Source organism: Hypomesus transpacificus, chromosome 22, assembly GCF_021917145.1.
Source record: "Hypomesus transpacificus isolate Combined female chromosome 22, fHypTra1, whole genome shotgun sequence".
Lineage (NCBI taxonomy): Eukaryota > Metazoa > Chordata > Actinopteri > Osmeriformes > Osmeridae > Hypomesus > Hypomesus transpacificus.
In genome coordinates, this window is record NC_061081.1 from 206,809 (window position 1) to 225,229 (window position 18,421).

Sequence of the window (18,421 nt, forward strand, 5' to 3'; positions counted from 1 at the left end):
ACCTGCAATTATAAAGTTATACATTGCAATTAGATAAAAGTTGCAAAAGACAACTCAACATGAGAGTTTAAAATGTTGCAGTTTAAAGACTTTTAAGTCTGAGTCAGTACAGTACTGAACGGCAGCCATTTTGGATCTGTGGGATCATTCTTGTGACCAGATGCAGGGAAACTTTCTGTGCGACCTTTGACCCCTGCACGCTAGGCTGTTGGCTCATGGTGACATGACCACATACCTTGGGGGTTACCACAGTTGACACAATCTATTTCTCTACCCACAGAAACTGTAAAAGGGTGAAGAGTGTCAGATGGCTGAGCGGTTAGGGAATCGGGCTATTTCTCAGAAGGATGCCGATTTGATTCCTGGCAGTGCCAAATGACGTTACGTCCTTGGGCAAGGCACTTCACCCTACTTGCCTCGGGGAGAATGTCCCTTTACTTACTGTAAGTCGCTCTGGATAAGAGTGTCTGCTAAATGACTAAATGTAAAACAAAACCATAACAATAGAATGGGACTAACAATGTTTGTTCTCTTTTTGGAACCTTATGAGTCATTCATTTTCATAGTTATCCAATCAAGTTGACAATAATTAAATAATACAACTCAGAAGAACTGCTATTATATTGGGAGACACATTTCCATAAATAACCCTTTTCACTTGCATGAAGCGAATCATCACTGACATCACAGACATACTGCAAATGACTTGTGGTATGTATGTGGAACACAAGTTCCAAAGGTTCAAGGTACAGTTCAAGGGTCAAATGAGGTAAGTAGATCTGAAGGTGGGGTGGAGCTGTGGGGTGCAGGATGGTCACCTTGGCAACAGAAATGTCATTTTTCTGCCAGGGCTTTCAGTAAACAGGTGGCTATTCCTCTGCATCATGTGTCGTCCCCATCACTGTTCTCTCATAATGGCTTCACAATGACAATGTAGCCTATAGTCAGAGCAGTGACACCACAATGAGGCTTTGAAATAACCATAATAACAAATTACCTGATAAAGTGGATAGCGATGTTAATAGAACTCCTGTCTGCTGTCGGTGATAGGCCTATGTTTCATATTTATTTATGTATTTATTCATACTAAAGGCCATTAGCTTACTGTTTTCCCCATGGTTTCCCCAACTATGAACTCTTACTGCAAAGAGGTTTCTTAATTGATTGTCACAGAAGGGCCAAATCCTCCTCATTCTCTACCTTTAGTCTGGTCCATTGTTGCGCCATACGATAGCACTGCTGACCTATACGAATATAACAGCGCTAACCCAACCACGGGCCCCCCATTCATTCCAAACGAGCTCGCGCACTGGCTCTTACCACCGTGCATTCAGCGGGGACTATGCTATATTATGTGCTGAGTCGACATGGTGCCCACTATTACATGGGGAACAAAGAGGAGTGAGAGGGAGCGAAGAATGAGTTGTGGGACAGGCGCGCGCTCACACTGACTTTTACGCACAGACGAACGAACGAAAGCACGTTCGAGAGTAGTGAGCGCGCGGCCACGTTTTCTCACACCAATACACTGACGCTCAAGTATAGCCTATAGAGCAACACGCACACGCACGAACAATGTCACCAATGGTTACGCGCAGGCAACTGTGGACGCCGGTATAAAACGGTTGCGCCAGATTCTCACAAAAGTCTATGTAAAGAGCATTGGCGCGTGTCACTTTCCAGTGCAAAGATAGAGAAGAACCAGGTAAGGTCCCGGGGCAACAAAAAACAGAGGATTTACAGTTTCATATTTTTGCACAAAAGGAAAACTTGTGGAATATATGTATGTTGGGCTACACTGATATTTGACGGCGCCTGATTGGAAACTACAATTAAGATTTTATTTGTGATCGTTTAAAATTTTGATTTTAATTATTATTAGTGTGCCTCAGAAACGTACCCTTTAAATTTACTTTTGGGGCAGTTTAAATGTTTAAAAACATTATTCGAGCACCAAAACGGATCAAAGATTTTGATTAGGGGATGACAAGCTGCATATCAAAGAGAAGAACTTATATATAAAACTTTTCTCCGAGTTTGGATTGATTGAAGATGTCATTAATGCCTCGGGCTTGTTTTCAGCTTTGTTGAGCATATGCTTTTCGGACAATCTAAATTGAATATGTCTCTAAAGTCACTAATGACAAGATATTGATTATTTTGGATCTTTCTCTCCCTTTCCTTTTCTCTCAGAAGATATGAACAGAGCTACTAAAACCCACATGACCTCACCCATGTTCTTCCCCGGCATGGGTATGGCCCCATTCTTCAAGGTGACTTTACAGACACATACATGCACATAAAAAGGAGGAAAAACAAATTGTACCAAATAAACCACACACTAACTTGTACGTGTCATTACAGGTCACCGTGTTCGAGCAGGAGCACTTCCAGGGCAAGTGCCAGGAGTTCACCTCCGAGTGCTGCAACATCCATGACTGTGGCATGGACTACATCCGCTCCATCAGAGTGGAGAGTGGAGCGTGAGTCACACACCCTGTATGTCCGTGTGTATGTGTGTGTCTATGTGCCACTAGGAGTAAGTGTTTGTCGAACCAACTCTAATGTGTGCGTGCTATAGCTTCCATCGCTAACATCCAACCACTAGGGGGTGACATGGAACTTGAAACACTGCTGTGCCCGTAGAGCTGGCCTATTTCACGTCCTGCTCACCAGCTCTCGCTTTCATCCCTCCTCCACCTCTCTCTATGCGCAGCTGGGTGGGCTTCGAGCACCATGACTTCCAGGGCCAGCAGTTCATCCTGGAGAGGGGAGAGTACCCCCACTGGGACGCCTACAGCGGCTCCCTGTCCTACCACGTGGAGCGCCTCATGTCCCTGCGCCCCATCTACTGCGCCGTGAGTACACCTAGGGATGAGTGTGTGTGTGTGTGTGTGTCGGTGTGAGAGACAGAGGATCGCACGTGCTCATTCTGAGATATATATTTTAAAGTTTGCGCATGGTTGTCTGTGAAGTGTGTGCCATTCACAAACAAACTGTGAATGACCCTGAATTTGATTATTTTACTCACAGTCTCACTCCAGCTTCTGAATTCAGAGTATTTTGTATGTGAGCCCTCTCTCTGCTTGTCTCACAGTCCCACCAGAGCAGCCGCATGATGATCTTCGAGAGGGAGAACTTCATGGGCCGCAGCGTGGAGCTGTGCGATGACTACCCTTCCCTGCAGGCCATGGGCTGGTGCATGCCCGAAGTGGGCTCCATGCACGTGCAGTGTGGCGCGTGAGTCGACAAACTAGACCAGACGCCAAGGCCACACACACTCGCAAACACACACACACATATTTATTGACACAGAGATAAACAGACTAATATGCGCACACGTATATGTCACAAGTGACAGATAAATGAACTAACAGATGGACACACAGATACATTGACAAACAGATAAACAATACAAATCCATGCAAATACATCAACACCTCACCGTACAGATAGACTTAGAGTGTCAGTGTTATAGCCAGTGTGAGTGTGTTAAAAGTATTTTCTTTCCTCTCCCGCAGCTTTGTGTGCTACCAGTACCCTGGCTATAGGGGGCAGCAGTACATCATGGAGTGTGAGAGGCACAGCGGAGACTACCAGCACTGGAAGAACTGGGGCTCTCACTGCCAGACCCCCCAGATCCAGTCCATCCGCCGTATTCACCACTAAGACCGGGACCGGACCAGATATACGGAGCCGGGCCTAACCCAGGCCTGGGCCGGCGTCTGAAACCACATCCACCCTAGTCAGTCAGCATTTACTCAGTTACCCACCCACCTCAGTCCCGTTCAGGCACACATTGACTTTACAACATCCAAACACTCAGTTGATCCTCTGTAAACACTCAACACTTAGGGTGTTTCTATGAAGGTCAGAACTTGAGTCAGCTTAAGAACATCGGCAGCATGATACAGCTCATTTCAGTAACACACTATGTGTGTGTGTGTGCAAGAGAAAGTGTGTGTAAAGGGTTGTTAGTGTAGCAGTCCTTTAGAAAGGTGTGTATCAGATCTAAATCAGGGACATTGGGTCACTAAGTACACTGACAGCAATAACCAAAGGTAATGAGAAGGTGGGGGAGAGAGGGGAGGACGAGTAGAGAGATAGAGAGTACCTCTGAACAATAAACTCATGCTGACCTCAAACCTGTGTCCTGAGCTGTAACTCCTGTGTGTTTGTTCATGTGTGTTTGTGAGACAAAAAAACAAAGAGATAGACAAAGAAAGACAAAATAATGTATATCATATTTGTTAAACAGCAAATGTGTGTGCATGCTATATATATATATATATATATATATATATATATATATAAGAAAGTTGTGTGTAGGAAAGCGAAGGTTACCTTCATTGAGGCGTATGTTATAACAAAACCATTTTTTCATTAAGACTTAGTGCGTAGGTTTCCATGGTGACACATATTTGTCTTTCATAAGAGAACACCCACTCAGAGACAATCATTCTGTGGCAAACCTTGCATCAAAACCCAGTCACATCTTAATGATCCCAGTCACTGAACGTATTTAATCATTGAAAACACATGACATAATACTATTTCAGAATCAAATAAGTACAGAGTTTGTTAAGAGATCATGAAATCTTTACATACTCTTGTATGCATAAGTACAAAGTGAACACAATGACTTGGGCTTTCTGGTGACCCCTTCAATTGTCAGAAACAACAGAAATGTCCTCTCACAATAAGGGGTGTGTTTTGTTTGACATTTTGGTGATCATCCAATCATGGACGTTCGTTTTTCATTGAAATCCTTGCAAAAAGCTTCAGTGAAACGGTTTCAACAAAAACACACTGTGACACTCATCCTCAGGAACATTTACAGAAGCCTACACGAACAAAATGAATTATACTCATAAACACTCCTACAGATTATTTCTATTCATATATAACGATGAAACATAGCACGTTCAGAAGTTACATCAAAAAAACATTACACAAATCTGTTTTCTCTGTGATCAAACACACTAAAAGTACCAGAGTCCAAGATAAACACATATCTCTGTAGACACCTGAGAGGAAGTGAGAACCGTGCTGAAAAAATACTTCCTCTTTTCAGATTAGTCACAAGAACCTTTATAACTCAATTCCTCCTCCCTTTCTCGAGTTAGAGATAGTCATTCATTCTTTTAAGTACCGCTACAATCTAAAACCCCATTTCTCTTTCAGGCAAAAGTACAGTATTAAACTTGCTAGTGTGCCTTCCAACCAGTGTGTGAATTAATAAGAAGATACACTTTTGAGATACAGACAAAATCAGTCAAACAGGTAGAAGTATGTGTCAGAAATACAATATGATGACTTCATTTGTTAATGAATTGCAATAAACACTCAAGAGAAATGAGCTCAGTGGTGGTAGAATTGTTCGTTTTTGATGACTTCCTCTCTGTTTTGCATTTCTTCACCTCATCTTCCTATGCCCTCCTAAACTCTCCCACCTTCTCCCTCTCTCTTCCTCCTCTCTCTCTATAACAGCTTTACTCCTCGTGGCCTACCCCCTCGTCCTTTTGCCTCCGTCGATCCCTGGCACCTCCCATCCTGGCCCTCGGCGAATCAGATCCCTGTGAGCCTGCGTCTCCGCCCACATCCTCCCTGATCTCCCCTCCTTCCTCACCTTCATGCTCCTCATCCTCCTCTTCCTCGTCACTCTTTTCTGAGTCTGACTCTGACTCGTCTGAGTTGTCTTCCTCCAGGTAACGGTAACCTTTGACCTGAGGAAGTGAAAGAACAACAGAATGTAAACTGTTCACATGTAGGCGGAGATGAACTCTGACTCGTTTTACTCTGTAAGAAAGAAGCGCACACCCTGAAAGAAGCACACACGCACTCTCATAGATCAAAACCCCTGTACACCCTCACCCACATGCATTCTCACACACACGGGAAAAACAACCAAGTTCAATAGGAAGGGACTGGTTACCTTGTGTCGAGGGCGGGGTATACGGGGGATTCTGGCTGGTATTTTCTTGGCCTGACGTTGCTCCATCAGCCAATAGCAGACACAGGACAGTATCAGAGTGACCAATAGGATGGAAAGTTTAGCCTGGGGAAAACAGCAAAGAGGAAATTAGCATGACAACAAGAGCTGGAAGGAAAGAACAAATTAAAAACACACACACCCTCATTGGGAGGCCGGACCAAAGGTAAACAATGAAGATGGCGATAGCTTGCCACCAGTGGTAGATGGTGTACACAAAGTCCAGCCTTTCCTTGTCCTCATAGAGCATCCCCAGCAGGCCTGAGAGAGACAGAGAGAGAGAGAGAGAGAGAGAGAGAGAGAGAGAGAGAGAGAGAGAGAGGGAGAGAGAGAGAGAGAGAGGGTGAGGACAGGGAGGGGTTGGTGTTACTGTAATATGTTAGTGTACAAGGCTGCTTAGGACAGCAGTACTGTGTTATACTCACTGCTGAGGCCAGTCTTGTTGAGGGCGGAGCCCAGACCCCAGAGGGCAGTGAGGACAAGGAGGGGGGCGAGGAGGCCCGGGGTTTTGGGTCTGGGGCACCACCAGAGCAGCACCAGCAGCAGAAGACCGTGGACGGCAGCGCCCGCTACCAGGGTGGCCCAGCGTGGCAGGCGGAGGAGGGAGAGGGAGAGGAGGGAAAAGAGGGAGCAGGAGAGGCCATACACCCCCACCAGCAGCCAGAGCCACTCCAGACCCACAGTGCATACTCCGTACGACTGGGGAGGGAGGGGGGAGAAAGGTGAAAGGAGGGAAAGAGGAGGGAGAGAAGAGGGAGAGGAGGGAGAGAGGAGTGAAAGAGGAGGGAAGTAACAGTATGAGTCTCGCGTCCCAAGGCCGGACAGTTTTAAATCTGCTTCCTGTTCTAGTTCCTATAATATTGCAGCGCTGGTTGGTTACCAGGGTGAGCCCAGAGATGGCAAAGAGGGTCTCCAGGCCGCTGTAGATGAAGAAGGGGCAGAGCAGCCGCAGCCTGTAGTCTCTGAGGTGTTTGAAGGGCAGCTGGAAGATGTTACCCCAGCCAATGCTGCGCAGGTCGATCTCCTCAGTGGGACGGTACGCTGCGCCACACACAACCAGGAACTGTGGACAAGCGGGGGGAGGCGGCGGTTACAGTTACAGTTAAAGGTAAACTGTGTATCTGTGTGTGAAGCAGTCCCAAACGATTACAAACTCTTCAAACAAATGCGCACACACCAACAACAACAAAAACATGCAAAATGTTTATACATTTACATATCTAACAGATATATGTGGCCCACCAGTGGAGTGGAGGAGGTGGGGTGGGGGGGGGGTCTTACTATGATCATGGCGAGGAAGGCAGCCCCCATGAGAATACTCTCCACCTGGATGAGCAGCAGGGAGCGTGGGAGGCTCTTCAGCACTGTGTTGTTGAACCCCATGAGGATGCCAGTGGAATTTGCACCTGGTTGGGGTAATATATATAAATAAAAATAACATAATTGATTTCATATCATATCGATGTGATATCCCCTGACATACCCTTGTTACAATAATAATGACATTTTTGTCATTATTATCAAGTGAAGTATTTGAAATATATAACTGATAGACATTCGATGGTGTACACAGTGCATAGAAGATTTGAGATTTACCACAGTCCTGGACGTGGAACAGAGTGTGATCGTATTTCTGGAGGAGGCCATGGATGAAGAACCGCATGGGGAACTCCGCAAACACAAAACTCAGCTGAGGGGGCAAAGAGGAAGACACACAAACACACAACTTAGACAGATACAGGCGCATTACCATCTGGGAGGCTCGTTAGATGTTGGTCTCTCTCTCTCTCACACTCATACACACACTCCAATAAGAACTTACATGGAAGATGCTGTAAAAGACAGCCTGGAACACGATCACATACTGGTGAGAAGCTCCTTTGGGCAGTTTCTTCTGCTCCTGGACATGCTCTTCCTTGTAGTTAACATACTCATAATACTGCTGGGCCATCCTAAAATGGTGTATGTGTGTGTGCATGTTATAAATGTCCAATTAGTGTATTTCAATGAGTGTTTATTTGTGGTCAGCGTAATAAGAAAGAGAAAAAGACGAGCCATGACAGCTTTATCTCGGTCTCCTCCTTCTCCTTTTATCTCCTCCTGCTTCTCACCTTGTGATGTAATTCCCCAGAGAGGCCCACAGAGGGACGATGGCTACACCAATCGCCACGGCCGATGGTACCAGGGTGTAGTATCGCTCCCAGTAGTTGGTCGAGACAAAAAGGGCGTAGATCCCAGAGGCCAGGAACATCATCCACTTGGTGCCAAGGAACCTGCAAAGAAAGAGAGAGAGAGAGAGAGAGAGAGAGAGAGTAATTACCAACACATCAGTGGGTCTGTATGTGTATGCGTGTGTGTGCGTGTGTGTGTGCATGTGTGTGTGTGTTTGTGGGGTTCTACCTGATGAGTACAGGGGTGTAGAGTAGGCCGATAACAGGTGTAACGTTGATCCCAATCAGCATCTTGTGGTCAATGTCCTCCAGACCCAGATTCCCGTACTTCACGTCTCTGTAGGTCTCATCATAGTGGAGGATTAACTGCATCTGTAGTAGGCCTGCTCACACACACGCATAGAGAAAACTGTGAGATGGACACATAAGAGATGTACACGTGTACACACACACATGCACACGTACATGCACACAAACCACAATTTTCTCACCTACCCATGTAAACACTGTAGATGATCATGCACCCCACACTGGCCCCCAGAACGTTCTTGCCCACACCCAGCCTCTTCCTCCTGTAGTACTTCCTCTCCTCTTCTTCCTCATCATACTCTGCCTGGGAGCCCAGAAACTCTTCCTGAGAGAGAGAGAGAGAGAGAGAGAGAGAGAGAGAGAGAGAGAGAGAGAGAGAGAGAGAGAGAGAGAGAGTTATATTTAGAAGTTATATTTAAAAAAAGGATCATTTTGAGGAAAAGAGACGCAGGGACAACTCAATAGTAAGTTGTGCACAATGTAGAGGGACACAAATTAGTATATTTACATTTCCTTGTATGTTCCCTTCTTGACCTATTTCCATCAGATGGTTCTCTTCGCCGTGAAAGGGTGCGCCAGGATGTTCGGCCTCACCGTTCAGATTATCTTCTGTGTCGGCTGCTGCCATCTAACGGCCAAGATGGTGTTACAGTAAGAAGATCTAGTTCCACTTCTCTGATACATGTATTTCTATAAATAATATTTTTAAATTGACACATTTAGCGGTAGAACCCCAAAAGGCTATAAAGCAGGTTGAGACAATAAAATGGACAACGTTGAAGATACACGTTGTAATATTTACAGTCTTATTTACAACATTCTGAAATCTCAACACTAATTTCAAGTCCATGGTATCAAATATATCAACACGTAAATTTCAATTGATGAGCGAAAACACCTACCATAATTCTGACATGTGGAACAGTGGTTTGAAGAATGTGCGAGTTCGCATACAACAGAGACTGTCGTCTCTCAAATATTTGCAGAATGTCATGCGTTGCCTCTCAAAAGCAAGCACTACTCTGTACTTCTCCTTTTTAGCGTGAACCTGAACAAATATAAACTTTCACCAAGGAAATGAAACCTCTGCTCTTCTCACTTCCTTGTTTTCATCCGTATTCAGTGCCTCTTAAAGATACAGGACAGAGTAGGCTACTGCATCTGTTGCGTTTCTAGATACAATTTAGCACAATAACACGTGTTTAAACTAGGCTATGTCAAATTAAAATGTAAAGAAAGTAGAAACGATCAAGTGAAAGTGCAAGACTGACTCATGAGGCCAGGACAAAGATTTATTGAATGACGAGGACAAAAATGTTAACAAAAACATCAGTAGAAGACAGAAAACGTTAAAAAAAGCATACCGTTTTAACAAAATGCTTATTAACAGCCAAAAAAACTAAAACATACTGTACTCCACATTGACATAGCAACAGTCCTCAATAGAACATTTACTATGATAAAGGGATGAATTATTTCCAAAACCATTAAAAGCACTTAAATCATCCCTGGTCCACAAAACTTGATTTGACTTCTGGGTGAACTTTGCAGTCCAAATCTTTAAGAACCCAGACCTGATTGGTTTCATGGTGGCAATAAAGGAAACTTTATTTACTTCTTGATGAAACCTTGTAATGGTCAGTGCCAAAAGAGCATGATCATCAGCCTTTAAAGAGTTAACTATGCATAGTGTCTCTTCAGTATAAATAGAAATTACTTGACTCACACCAGAAGTGCAACCAGTTTTTATAACAGACATAAATTAAACTCAGAGTACCCCCCCCCTCCCCAATGCATCTCCATTTCTCTCCTCCATAACACTTTGGACCCTACTCCCTTACTTTCAATGGACGGCCCCAATGACCCCACACCCCCTTACCCTCATCCCAACTCTCAGTGAAACCCCACTTCAGACAGGACAATCCCTGTCCCATCTCTCATCTCTTGAAGCAGGTCAACTTCTACCCCACCCCCCCTCTTGCCTCCTTCTTCAAACCCCTTTACCCTTCTACTTTCCCTCGCGTTCTAATCCCATTCTCCTCCTCCTCCTCTGTCCTCTCTATCCGCTCCCGACAGCAGCTTTCCTCATCATCTCCTCATCCTGCACGGAGAGCTCGGTCAGTTTGCGGCCCAGCCTCTCGTGGAGGTCCAGGTACTTGGCCACGCAGCGGTCTAGGCACACCGCCTCGCCCTTGGCCAGCTCCGCCTCCTTGTAGTGGGGGGGCACACACTTCCTGTGGCAAGCATTGGTCATCCTGGGAGAGGAGGAAGGAAAAGGAGGCAGAAGGGATGGAGGGAGGATTGGGTAAGGTAGGGGTCATCAATATGCACAAATTCTGGTAAGATCACAACAGTCGTGATCTACCAATGTTCATCCATGCTATCAAGGGAAAACACAACAACGTGATAATGTAGCGTTAAATATATTGAGGATGTCTTTGGGGTGAAAATTCACTGTACACTGTAAACATGGTTACGAACAAGTAGAAACTTAATCACTACGTTTATATGGTTACCAATGTCCCATGAGCGTTTAGGAACAGAAGGTTGTTGTTCAATATTTTACCTAACAAGTAAGAAGGATCAGATTTCACAATTATTTAGCTTGTTTATTATCTAAAACACGAGGGAGGCTGAGTCAAACATAATTAAATAACATGCAGAAAAAGCAAGCTAGGTCGAAAGCTAGCTACTGTTAACTTGATAGCCAGCATTACCTATTATACATATCGGCCATCATTTCTACTTCTAGCTCCGCCGCCAGTTGCTGTGCCTTCAGAGGGTCCATGTCTGATTCAAGACTGCTCCGGACCCGACGTTCACCAAACTAAACCGTCCAAATGACCACAAACAGCGGCTAACCGGCACTGCTTCAGTGGCTCTTCGGTAACCTTCAGAATAGGAGGAAAATACACGTGTTCCCTCCGGTCAGCAATAGACAGCACTCACTTCCGGTGTCAATAAAGTTTAATATTTTGAATGAATGAATCTCTTGATGAGATATCGATAGGTTACAAAACTAAATCGTAAGTCAATTAATTTAGGTTAAAGTGGTCATTTAAAGTGGTACTTTGATAATGCAAATTATGTGGTTATTTTCTTTTGACGATCGTGTTCCCTAAAAAGATAAAATGATCAAACGTAAAAATATTAACTTGAATAAAAGTAATTCGAGGAAAACTGACTTTAATAGTTACTTTAATGAAACAAAATAATATTTATATTTTATGCTGCACGGGCATGCTTACCATTAAACCATAAACAACACCTTTAGAAGTAGTACATTATAAAGAACTTGTAGAACGTAAAACAAAAACAGCTATGGATAGTATCGGTAAAAACATTAGTGAACCCAGTGTTGGATCAACCATGTAATGACCAAATATGTAACAGAAAGGTGGTTGGTAACAGGTAATTTCTTTTTTTCCGACATTTTGAATGATGCACATACAAACCAAATGAGCATAATTAACTAAATTCTTTCACTTTCTATTTTACAGTGCCTAAAGCAAAATTCACCACATCATGGGTCAATAATTCTAAAAGCTAGCGAGGCCTCACAAAAGTTATATTTTTACACCTTCATAGCACTAGTGTAGATTTGTGCAGGATTTGAATGGCAAAGGCTAAAATCGAAATTTCACCCACCAGTTGTATGAGACTGGTAAAACTAGGGATACCATTTTGCTTTGGTAAAGTTAACAAAGGAAAATGTTTTAAGAGAAAGTTAGTCTGTCTGATACCCAATCACGTCAATCTCGTTTTCCTCCTCTTCCATCTCCTCCTCAGTGGTAAATTCCGGAACTGTAAGACCCTCCTCCCACGCTTTTGCCTGTGCGCATGGAGAGTAAACCAGAATGTCAACCTCCACTTCCTCCTCCTGATCAGAGCTTCCTGTTGAGCCTGTGGTGACCCTGCAAGAGTTCTTGGAAGATGGGTTCTCTTTACTTTGGGTCTGGCGGTCGGGCAGAGTCATTTTGTTTTTCTGAGACAGGATGAGACATCCCATAGTGGCCTTAAATCCTTCAGTATCCTCTTGTCTGGTGCTCTCTGAAGCTGCACAAGCTATAAAAGAATACAGAATACAGTACAAGAGTACATGACAAACATATTTCCAGTCAAAAATGTGATGCATTCTTAAAATGTAATATGCTATGTATTTGATTAATGGTCTACATCCAAATGTTGAAACATGAAAAGCATGAATGCCAGTTTACCTGCTGCATTAGGCTGAGCTGATGGATGCTCCTTCTCCAAACTGACCTCATCTACGCCCACGTCCATCTCTTCTTCACCGCTCACCTCTTCGATAGCGGTGCATTCAGTTGAATTCAGTTGAATTCCGCCCACCACATCCAACTCTTCACTGGAAATGTCCTCATCCATACTGCCTTTCATCTCTTTTTCAATTACACGTCTGTCTTCCAGACTTTTCTTTTCCTTTGAGTTTTTTTCTCTCTCTCCTCTAAAACCCATCTCTGGCCCTCCTCTCTTTGTCATTTTGGCCATCTCACTTAAGGTTGGCAACTGTCTTGTTTTACTTTTGAGATTAGTGTTCTCACCATATTCCTTGTTTTGTTTCTTTGGAACTAGCTTGGGATCGTCCATGATGGTTATTTCTACTTTTGCTGTGTTCATCTCCAGTGGCAACACCATCATTCCTTTAAGGTTCTCCAGCACACCAGTCACAGCCTCTCTTTCTTCATGCAACCTCTTTTCTTTCTCTGATGTAGCCGATGTCTTGTCTTCTGATTGCTTGCCTGATTTCGCTGGTCGGATGATCTCATTATGGTTTTCATCAGTTGTATTTATATTTGCAGTCTGTGAGCCATCAAGAGACAGGAAGATCCCCTCTGTTGATTCCTTCCCGTTGCACTTTTCACTTAGTTTCACTAATTCTTCTTCTATAGTTCCAACATCGTTATCAGATTTGCTTGCTTGTTTCTTCTTCACTTCATCCGTCTTCCTGGTCTTTGGGTGCCGGTGCTTCAGGAGTTCTTGGAACTTCTTCAGAATCACTGTGGGAGGCCGTCTGACTGCGGTCATCTTGTCCTCTGCCGTCACCCCCACTTCCACCGGACTCCTACCCACTTTCTTTTTTTCGATTTGAGGTCCACCAAGTTCTGGACTGGAGATCTGCGGGTGCCCCATACAGGATTGGGATTCTGATCTTGGTTCAGTTCTGAAATCCTCCGTCACATCTACTGCTTCACTAGCAGGCTTCAGCAGGCTTGTCACCTGGCCGCAACCTGCAGAAGAGGACAGGGACTCTTCTGTTCTGTTCCCTGCTGAGCTCATATCGTCTTCCTCCACTTCCACACTTCTCTTTCCATTCCAATACTTTCTCTTCGGTCTGACCCGCCTCTTCACCGATTGGTCTCTTGTTCCTCTATGCTCAACATCTTCTTCTTTGTGACCATTGATAATAGGACCGGGACAGGCTGGTTGGGGGACTTCCTGGTCTCCCTGTGTAATCTTTCGAGGCCTTCCACGCTTTCGTTTGGGGACCATAATGTTACCAAGTCTCACTGGCTGAATCCCACTGGCAAGTCCCATTTGCTGCACGATTGAGGCTTTAGTTTCAGAGTCTGAATCGTCCTTTATTTGATGTTCTTGCAGGGAGTCTTGACCATGTCCTACAAAGGAACTCCTTGTTCTCCGGCGGGTGAGGCTAGTTCCACTTGCGTCTAACTTCCTTGCCTGGGGTGCTTTTGCTGGGCCCTTCACAGGTGTTCTTACCCTCTCTGGTGACCTTGAGTTCATCATTGTATCTGATGCATATCCAGGACATGTCTTTGTAGGTCTGGTGTCCATGTTGTTTCCTTTTACTAGCATGTTGTTGCTGGACAGACTGATAGAACAGACACTCATGTTTATATGGCTCTGTGTTTTGTTCAGGTTTTTTTCCCCCTCACCACTCAGAAAGGTGGCATCACTCTCTTCTAATCTTCTCCTCTTACATCTAGGCTCTGTTAATTCTTGTGGTTCCCTCTTTGGATTTGGACCATCATGCACCCCGCTTCTTGTACTTTTTCCTGTCTCGTCTTTCAATTTCTCAGGCTTCAGTTGGACCCCTTTGGAAGTTTTTGCATTTCTTATATTCTTTTTCCTTACATTTCTTTCCTCCCTCTTACTACCTGGTGTTGTGCTCCTAAACCAGTTTCCTGTACTGGTATGGTTGGAGCTGCTCAAACATGACAGACGTGACAAGCATTTCTTCGACCTGCAGGGGTATTCTGGATCTTGTCGTGTGGTTGGGCAAATCTCAGAGTGGTGAACCATACATACAAGTGGGTACTGTAGTTCTCTTGGAAACTGGGAGAGCCACGATGGCCATCTCAGTGATGGCTGAGGAGCTTTGTGGACATGAGGTGGTGTGGGGTGGTGAGAGGGGGACTGGTGGTTGATCACTGGAGAGGAGGGGGGTTCTGAGTCAATGGGAGACACACATCTTGGCAAACGTAGATCCTCCCAGGTGGGCATGTCAATGGTTTGGCAGGAATGGTTCTCACTGCCTTGGGATATAGGTATAATAAACTCTGGGAACCGTAGTTCTTTACGAGGGGTGGCCCCCTGGCATACCCGATGATGGTGCTCATGACCACAGGCAGTTTCGGAATGGACAGCAATGGGGGGGGGGCAACCAGCTCTGGCCGGATTGTGTTGTGCCCATTCCTGGTTGATACTAGTTTGTCTTGGCGTGGTCTCCTCAACATTAGCGCTTGGACATTCCATGGACAGATTAAAAACATGCTCTCTGGCTGACTGTGAAAGCACATTCTGTAGAGGACCACCTTGCCAGTGGCCTGCATCTCCCTCCCCTGTGTCTCTCCAAGATGCATGGCCCTGGGAAGCTGGGCACTGGTGGCAACTGGGCCTCGTGGGTGCAGGTTGGACTGACATATTTCTGCATTTGGCCTGGTTCTGGTTGCAGTGGTGAGGGTTTGTGTTTGGGTGTTGGTGGGGGGTGGAGGGGTGATGGGAGCAATGGCAGAAAGCAGTGAGGGATTGGGGCTGTACATGAGGGTGGGGATCCGGGGGTGCAGGGTTGGTGCTGGTGGGGACAAAACTGGAGGAGGGTATTGAGTGGAAGGCTGAAAAGAGAGAGAGGGAGGGGAGAAGGACAAAGGTTGTAGAAGCTGAGAGTGAAAATGAGATGTCAACCTATGACAGCACAGAATGTGTGTGGGGTGTAAATGATCAGGAAGATATTGCACTGAACAGGAGGTATAAAAAAACAAGGTGAGCATGGAAATTGGTAGGATCTGGAGTGATATTATAATCCAAGTTAAATCAAGTTACCCATTTCTGTCGATGTCTCGTCCCCGCCTGTTCCGTTGCCATGGCAACATACGCTGGGCATGGCGCCAACCGAGCCTTGCATCCTGTGGGGCCCAGTACTGTTGTTCGGGTGCTCGCATGCCGGCTCTCTGTCCTGGTGAGAAGATTGGCGCTCATAGTCCCTCTCCGTGACAATAGGGGGCAGTATGTTCAGCCCCATCATGATGTCCTCTAGTAACTTCTCTATCTGCTCGTCTGACTCCTCTACTGGGGCCATGAGCTGGGGGTCAGCAGAGTCATCGTTGGGGTCGTGGGCCTGGTAAGGTGGTACTGGTGTGGGGACATGGGCTGGATGCTTCATGAGGGATGTGAGTATAAGAGAGATTATGATAATACTCCTGAAGCATTTTAAAATCACATGTGTAGCCCACTTATACCCTATGAATTAGAGAAGGGCCCTGAGTTCCTATTATTAACTTAACTAAATATTATTTGGAATTCCTTTTTGTATATCTTGTATTTATCAATAATGAAATACCTTACAAACAAATAAACATTTTAATATATAAAGAACTTATTTATTCTAACTTATAGTTGTATTATAATGAATACAATTCAACAGGGTTACACATGAACTGCACAGGCTAATTAAAATGCATACGTATGTAACTGTGAGCCAGCTGTATATTCATCTTGCCACCTACCTGTCGCTGAGGGGACCGTATCTTCTCCTGGAGGCTGACGACTTGCCACACCTGTCCTCTGGTCTTCCTCCTAAGCTTCACCTTAATGGAGATCCTGGTCTCCGTGGCCTCCATCTGCCTCACTCTGGACAAGCTCTTTCTCCCCATCCTCCCCTTCCTCTTTACTTCCTCGGCACACACCACCCCTGTCATGGTCATGGTCATCATCATCGCCCATTATCATCACAGATCGGCGATTACTTCATAAATACGATATACTCATGATCACATTCCCTTTCATGTCGACCTTTCTGTGTTGATGGGGTAACTCACCTTCTGTTTCAGATTCTCTCACTTCATTTTCTTCTATTCCTCCTGTGGTGGTAAGGCTGGGGTCCAGTCTTTCTGTGTCTCCCTTTTTCTCCATTGTCCTCCTTGGATCCAACTCATTTGTGATGTGTTCCTTAGCTGCTACGTATTCTGGGTAGGCCCAGTCTCCCTGGGCCACAGGGGGGGCTGAGTCATCGTTTGGGGTAACTGGGCGCTTTGACGAGGAGGTGGGCTTTGACATGTCGAAGGGAGAATAGGCCCCTGGTTGGAAGTATAGACCAGGGTTTCTTGAGGGCGTGGAACTTCCGAAGCCAACAGTTGATTGGTCAGCAGGTATGGAAGGACAAGGGACTAGGTTTTGAGGCAGAGAGATGTTCTGGGGACTCAAAACAGGGGGCCCATCATCACAGAATGAGTTTGAAGATGGGGTCTTGTGAGAGGGGATAGGAAGCCCAGCGAGGGTCAGAGTGTCAGAGTTGACAGTCTGAGTCCCTGTGTCCACACCACTCCTCTCTTCCACCAGAGCGTCTCCATCCGTAACCCTCTCCATCGTCTGCACCTCGACGTCTCGCACCCCTCTCTCTTCAACCTCCGTCTGCATGGCTACGTCTCTGAACTGCCTTTGCCACTCCTCTCCTTCTGTCCCCCTTTCCTTCCACCCTTCCACTAGGCGGCCTAAACCTAAATGGCGAGCCGCAGCCATCACCTCATCCAGCTCCCTCTCTCCCTAGTCAGATAAGCAGGCATATGAACACAACCAAAATTTACAATGGAGATATATTGAACTGCACTCTCTGACACAGAAAATAATACATTAAAAAAGTATAATGTATCAACAAAATTTATAGAATTCAGACCTCTCCTTCCAGATGTCCTGAGTAAAGGAGGCTCACGAGCTTGAGCAGGGTCTGGGGCCTGACTGTTGGGAGATGGACAACTTGTGGGGATGGTGAGGCAGACAGGGGCTGAGACCGACGGGATCTCAGGGCTGCCAGGATGCAACCATGGGCTGGGACTGTGACTCCTGCAGTGAGACAGAGAGAAAGAAACAGAGAGAGAGAAAAAGTGAGGTTTGGTACAAAGGGACAGGCAGGGCTTTTCAGAGAACTGTAATTCTGATTCCAACTCCCACTCTTGTCCATCCTGCTTCCATTCCCATTGAAAATCATTCAATTGTCAGTGTGCTTTTCGCTCTCCAATCAGATTATATATCGCACCTTCCCAAGACAGCAACACTTTCTGCTTGGCACCCTAATTTTACCTAACAGGTAAAGTCCCCCCTGCCCCCTCTTCCTTCTCAACCTGCAACCTGTTATTCACCCTCTCCCTGCTTTCCCACCCTCCCCTCTTTACCGTCTGTCTGCAACATGGTGTCACAGAAGAGGCCTCGATGCTGCTGTCTCTGCAACTCTCCTAGGAGTCTCTGCTCGTAGTCTGGCAGACGATAACGCCACATCTTCAAAACAAAGGGGCAAATAATGATAGTTCATACTTTGCGAAAGTTAAAGTAAAACGTTATGGATGCCCTCACGTACATGCTAATTACACAAATTGGTCAGTAAAATAATTTTATTCATGTGGCTAATGATTTACAAATTACCGAAACCAATCACTTAAAGGACAATAAATGTGGTACTTATGCTAAAATGTAACCC

The 18,421-nt window shown here is 45.3% G+C and overlaps 4 protein-coding genes across 8 annotated transcripts; 1 reads left to right on the forward strand and 3 right to left on the reverse strand.

Annotated features, from left to right (window-relative positions):
- Positions 1 to 1,645: 1,645 nt before the first annotated feature.
- Positions 1,646 to 4,136, forward strand: LOC124484464 (beta-crystallin A1-like). 4 transcript variants are annotated; one of them, XM_047045380.1, is made up of 7 exons: positions 1,646 to 1,705; positions 2,197 to 2,273; positions 2,365 to 2,483; positions 2,717 to 2,858; positions 3,098 to 3,240; positions 3,522 to 3,628; positions 3,994 to 4,135. In XM_047045380.1, exons 2-7 carry the CDS (start codon positions 2,199 to 2,201, stop codon positions 4,035 to 4,037), a joined length of 630 nt encoding a protein of 209 aa, XP_046901336.1. In that variant the 5' UTR covers positions 1,646 to 1,705; positions 2,197 to 2,198; the 3' UTR covers positions 4,038 to 4,135. The 4 variants fall into 4 exon arrangements, with proteins under 4 accessions (XP_046901336.1, XP_046901339.1, XP_046901337.1 ...); XM_047045381.1 differs by having other exon boundaries at positions 1,660 to 1,705; positions 2,194 to 2,273; XM_047045383.1 differs by having other exon boundaries at positions 1,650 to 1,705; positions 3,522 to 4,136.
- Positions 4,137 to 4,503: 367 nt separating this feature from the next.
- unc93b1 (unc-93 homolog B1, TLR signaling regulator) lies at positions 4,504 to 9,580 on the reverse strand. 2 transcript variants are annotated; one of them, XM_047045492.1, is made up of 13 exons: positions 9,375 to 9,580; positions 8,981 to 9,100; positions 8,659 to 8,797; positions 8,393 to 8,546; positions 8,104 to 8,265; positions 7,815 to 7,944; positions 7,589 to 7,682; positions 7,274 to 7,398; positions 6,873 to 7,055; positions 6,418 to 6,691; positions 6,135 to 6,253; positions 5,936 to 6,058; positions 4,504 to 5,726 (listed from the first exon to the last, which is right to left on the reverse strand). In XM_047045492.1, exons 1-13 carry the CDS (start codon positions 9,375 to 9,377, stop codon positions 5,493 to 5,495), a joined length of 1,860 nt encoding a protein of 619 aa, XP_046901448.1. In that variant the 5' UTR covers positions 9,378 to 9,580; the 3' UTR covers positions 4,504 to 5,492. The 2 variants fall into 2 exon arrangements, with proteins under 2 accessions (XP_046901448.1, XP_046901449.1); XM_047045493.1 differs by having other exon boundaries at positions 8,981 to 9,162.
- Positions 9,581 to 9,731: 151 nt separating this feature from the next.
- On the reverse strand, positions 9,732 to 11,424 carry timm10 (translocase of inner mitochondrial membrane 10 homolog (yeast)). The gene is made up of 2 exons (XM_047045494.1): positions 11,190 to 11,424; positions 9,732 to 10,727 (listed from the first exon to the last, which is right to left on the reverse strand). Exons 1-2 carry the CDS (start codon positions 11,258 to 11,260, stop codon positions 10,532 to 10,534), a joined length of 267 nt encoding a protein of 88 aa, XP_046901450.1. The 5' UTR covers positions 11,261 to 11,424; the 3' UTR covers positions 9,732 to 10,531.
- Positions 11,279 to 14,587, reverse strand: LOC124484540 (ABC transporter F family member 4-like). The gene is made up of 3 exons (XM_047045491.1): positions 12,690 to 14,587; positions 12,216 to 12,537; positions 11,279 to 11,363 (listed from the first exon to the last, which is right to left on the reverse strand). The coding sequence occupies exons 1-3, from the start codon at positions 14,341 to 14,343 to the stop codon at positions 11,345 to 11,347; spliced, it is 1,995 nt and encodes a 664-aa protein (XP_046901447.1). The 5' UTR covers positions 14,344 to 14,587; the 3' UTR covers positions 11,279 to 11,344.
- Positions 14,588 to 18,421: the final 3,834 nt, after the last annotated feature.

Bases quoted from the DNA above. Each gene is read 5' to 3' on its own strand.
- LOC124484540 (XM_047045491.1), bottom strand. From the start codon at position 14,343: ATGAGTGTCTGTTCTATCAGTCTGTCCAGCAACAACATGCTAGTAAAA. The intron at 12,538-12,689 runs GTAAACTGGCAT...ATTCTTTTATAG, and splicing joins AGCTCAGCCTAATGCAGCAG to CTTGTGCAGCTTCAGAGAGC.
- unc93b1 (XM_047045492.1), bottom strand. The intron at 7,945-8,103 runs GTGAGAAGCAGG...ACACCATTTTAG, and splicing joins CTGGGGAATTACATCACAAG to GATGGCCCAGCAGTATTATG. The intron at 7,399-7,588 runs GTAAATCTCAAA...TACCCCAACCAG, and splicing joins GTTCCACGTCCAGGACTGTG to GTGCAAATTCCACTGGCATC.
- LOC124484464 (XM_047045380.1), top strand. From the start codon at position 2,199: ATGAACAGAGCTACTAAAACCCACATGACCTCACCCATGTTCTTCCCC. The intron at 2,484-2,716 runs GTGAGTCACACA...CTCTATGCGCAG, and splicing joins ATCAGAGTGGAGAGTGGAGC to CTGGGTGGGCTTCGAGCACC. The intron at 3,241-3,521 runs GTGAGTCGACAA...CCTCTCCCGCAG, and splicing joins ATGCACGTGCAGTGTGGCGC to CTTTGTGTGCTACCAGTACC.
- timm10 (XM_047045494.1), bottom strand. From the start codon at position 11,260: ATGGACCCTCTGAAGGCACAGCAACTGGCGGCGGAGCTAGAAGTAGAA. The intron at 10,728-11,189 runs GTAATGCTGGCT...CTCCTCTCCCAG, and splicing joins ATGGCCGATATGTATAATAG to GATGACCAATGCTTGCCACA.